At 40.7% G+C, this 3,872-nt stretch overlaps 1 protein-coding gene across 1 annotated transcript in view; it reads right to left on the reverse strand.

Moving 5' to 3' along the window:
• Positions 1–3,612, reverse strand: part of LOC101863210 (ectonucleotide pyrophosphatase/phosphodiesterase family member 5) — a gene marked incomplete in the record, with an annotated part of 16,289 nt that extends 12,677 nt beyond the window's left edge. Inside the window, 2 exon segments of the mRNA XM_013086832.2 lie at positions 1,092–1,363; positions 3,584–3,612. Of these exon segments, the coding sequence (XP_012942286.1) occupies positions 1,092–1,363; positions 3,584–3,597 (286 nt within the window).
• Positions 3,613–3,872: the final 260 nt, after the last annotated feature.

A 3,872-nucleotide genomic window follows, 5' to 3' on the forward strand; every position in this document is an offset into this window, starting at 1 on the left:
CTCTCTCTCTCTCTCTCTCTCTCTCTCTCTCTCTCTCTCTCTCTCTCTCTCATCTGACATGCGCACAATGACTGGGAACAGCAGAAAACGCTTCAGGATTACAGGAGTTAAGTTCGAAAACAGGGGGTCTCATAATCTTACTCAATGAACTTTTGAGAACTGTTTTTACAACCCAAGGTGTTCCAGCAACCTTTTATACAGCGGGCACGTTTTATATCACAGAGTCAGTCAAGAACAAAGGCTGATTTGAACCTTGTTGTCCTATCAAATGTTCGTCCATTTCACGGTACCTCTTTCCCCCTCTATTTTAACCCTCCGCTTTCAGTTGTATCGAAATTTCTAATATTGAAAAATATTGTAATGCGAAGCAGAGACCTTTCGATTTCAGCTAAATTACGACGTCTGAACAGCCCATTTGTTCGCATGTACAAATCTTGAAATCCAGATTTTAATTATTTCGAAAAGACCGTTGACCACGCTTCTGATTTTTACAAATCACTTGACGGTGCTGCTTTTTTTAACGACTCGGAGCCCAGACCATAAAAATCTGAGCCGCTATTTCCTACTCTGGGATTGAATCAGAATAGCATACAGGCGGTTTTTTTTTTAATTGACTGACTTTAAATAGCCCAAGATGCAATCAAGACCCTTCCGTGGTATGACTGATTTCACCTAAACTTGATAAGGTATGAGGCCATTTTCAATCTAGAAGTTTGTAGCAGAGGTCATGTAACTCTAAAACTAAAGCCACAGCGTTGGAAAAAGCACGCTGCCATTTTTAAAGTTCCTTATGTTTTAATCTATCTCAGAAAAGTACACAAACTCAGATAGGTTTTTCTTTTAATAAATGTTTGTGCTCAGTTGGTAGCATGTAGACTATAATACGGATTACCCTGGTTCAATTCATTAATAATCACATATCCCCACCCCATCTCCCCCACCCCTCACACGTACGTGCTTACTTGGTCCTGAGCGATCGGAAATTGACGTCACATTCAGAGGTCCCACCTCTAAAATAACAATAACCTTTCAGTGGGGGGTGATTAGCCTAAGCATTAAAATTAAATCTATTTCAAAGATCAGCAACTCACCTGTGGCTATGCTGTAGTGACTCGGGAAGGTCAAGGTCACAAAAGTATTGTTCACATAAGGCATGGTGACCCCTGCACTCAACATGTCTTCAAAGTTTGGCGTATTGCCTTTGGTCAGGTAGTCATGACGAAAACCGTCCATAGAGACCAGGATGACCTTTGGCTTTTTCGACGTCGCAGGTAGGCCATGACTCAGGGTCAGGAGCAGAGAAAGGACAACACCCCCAAGGCAGGCCTGGGCTGACATGGCAAACATTGTCACGTGGTCTCCTCTGAAAGCAGATGAAACAATCAAGGGAGAAAAAATGACACCTTTGATAACACTTTTTACTTATCGAAGGTTCAGTACAAGAAACCCGTACGCCACATTTTTTTAAATCGATTTTTGTTGTTTGTTTGTTTTTCCGTGGCCACATAATATCTCTCTTCGTCATAATCTTTTCGATGGGAGGACTGGACAGTAAATTATAACTTATTTACAGGCATGTCCCCACATCGAAAAGATATGTGATGGAGAAAGATCTGCAGCCACGAAAAGCAAAACAACATCGACTTTAGAAACATGTGGTAAGCAAGTTTCTTGTACTGAACTGTCTTTACGTACTGTGCATTGGAATGTGTTATTCCATATCTTCAATAGGGGAAGAAGAAGGACAGTAATTAGGAAAACCACATTAGGGCTTGGGTGGGTTGACATTTTTTCCCAAGAAAGGAGTACGTTAGAAGTGAAGACCTTTTATTGTCTATCAACCTTATCCACCCTTTTTTCTATTTCTGGACCAGGGGAAGATGGGTGGTAAGTTGAAGGTCACATTTGGGTTTGGGTGGGTTGGGTTGACTTTTTCCCCTAAAAGTTTGAAGTAGGGAGCTTTTGTTTTCTTTCAACCTCACCGACCTTTTTTTTTCATTTCTGGACCAGCATACCCCAGTATTTTGAATTACATTTCTTAGTATGCAGTCCTGGTAAAATAGCCACATTTTTGTGTTCGTACAGCACAAATGCTTGAGACAAGGCCTGTCCGTACTACAAGGAGTCTAGTAAAAAGTAAGTGTAGGGTTTAACACCCCTATCAACACTACGGCCATTTAAGAGGAGGGACCTCGGAACCTTAAGTCCGAATCTGAGAGGACCGAGGCAAATGGGTTGAGAGCCTTGAAGACTTAAGAAAATTACTCAAGTTCAAGAACGGGACTCGAATCAGGGCCTTCCGCTACGTAGTCCAGCATGATACCAACGGAGCTAACGGAACGCCCACACCTCCCACCCAAAGGAAGTCTAAATAGGCTTTTTTTTCGGAAGTACCTCAGAAGAAAATAAAGTATGTCCAAATAGCTATCTTTTTAAAAGAAAATTCATTTTGATTTCATTTGCATGCGTGGTAAGGACGCTGCTGCTCTACACGTAATGTAGACAAAAATAGATCACACAAGGCAAATGCATCACTAAAAAGACTTCACTGACAATGCTGTAAGCAGATACTCTGAGACAAACGCTAAAAAATATAACACTCATAAAACCAACTAAGTGCTTGAATGCCAGGAAGACACACATGTGAATGATAAAACGGAATATTGGTACTTCCAAGTTCAATTGTATCTTTATCTATGCAAAAGTAATTTACTGGATTTACTTATGCTCTGCAAGCAATAACTTTGAATAGGCGCACCTGTCCTAGGTTAAAGAGTTAATAACTGTCAAGTCTTTCAAATGAGCCATTCGGCAGGAAATGTCGGTGTTTTGGCGAGTCATATATTTTTTTAAAAAACAGGATATCTCGCTTATAATCAATAATTATGTTTTTTTTAAAACCTCTAACAGGTTGAAGCCACTTAAACTGTTTTTAGTTTGTGAAAAGAAACACTATGTACCTTTGTAAATAACAAAATAATGTCCGTACTAAGATAACGTTATACAAGGGGTCATGATACTCTAGAGCGTACAATTTTCCCTGCACGCAGATTTAAAGTAGGCTACACCAGACAACCTGAAAAACGTACAAGGCCCCCCAAAGTCATGTATAATGTCATTAAGTAATTGCCAAGCCTGTGCATAACGGAATTTGAAAACTGTATGTCAGTCTTCCCTTTCGAAGAGGAGGCACGTGGCCTCAAAGCACGCATGCCATTCTACCCAGATGTCGCAAACTCTCTATGTGGGTGGTTGGCGGGTGCTCTGGTGTGGTCTGCTCCTTCTTTCCTATCAAACATCTGTCGTCCTTATCTCTCCTCCCTCTTTTTTTGTGTTTGTGGCTCTCTTGTAACAGCTCTAATACTATATGACCTTATTGTGTTGCAAGTGCCGTAAAACACTCACAAAAACAAACTCTCTGGAAAAAATATAACGTATCTTACCAGCTTCAAAGAATACGAGAACAAGATGGAACACAGTCCTTACAGGTAGAAAATCTACTTTGTATCACTTTAGATGCGTTCACCACGAGAACACTACATCATAACCACACGTAAACACACGTAATACAACTGCCACGTACGTCACTTCTGACATGTGTGTTTCTCGATGCAAAGTGAAGTGCCATGCCCTAAGTTGTGTTGACAGTACGCGGATGTTTGGGCCTCTAATTCTATCTTGTTTGTTATGGTTTACAGAAAAAGTAGGTTAATATCCGGTTGTCGTTGTTTTTTAAAATTTTACAGACGGCTTTGGTTAATACTATATTGTATCCGTGTGTCTGTCTGTCAGTCTGTCTCTGTCTGTCTGTCTGTCTGTCTCTCTCTCTCTCTGTCTCTCTCTCTCTCTCTCTCTCTCTCTCTCTCTCTCTC

This window comes from Aplysia californica, unplaced genomic scaffold, assembly GCF_000002075.1.
Source record: "Aplysia californica isolate F4 #8 unplaced genomic scaffold, AplCal3.0 scaffold00510, whole genome shotgun sequence".
Classification (NCBI taxonomy): domain Eukaryota; kingdom Metazoa; phylum Mollusca; class Gastropoda; order Aplysiida; family Aplysiidae; genus Aplysia; species Aplysia californica.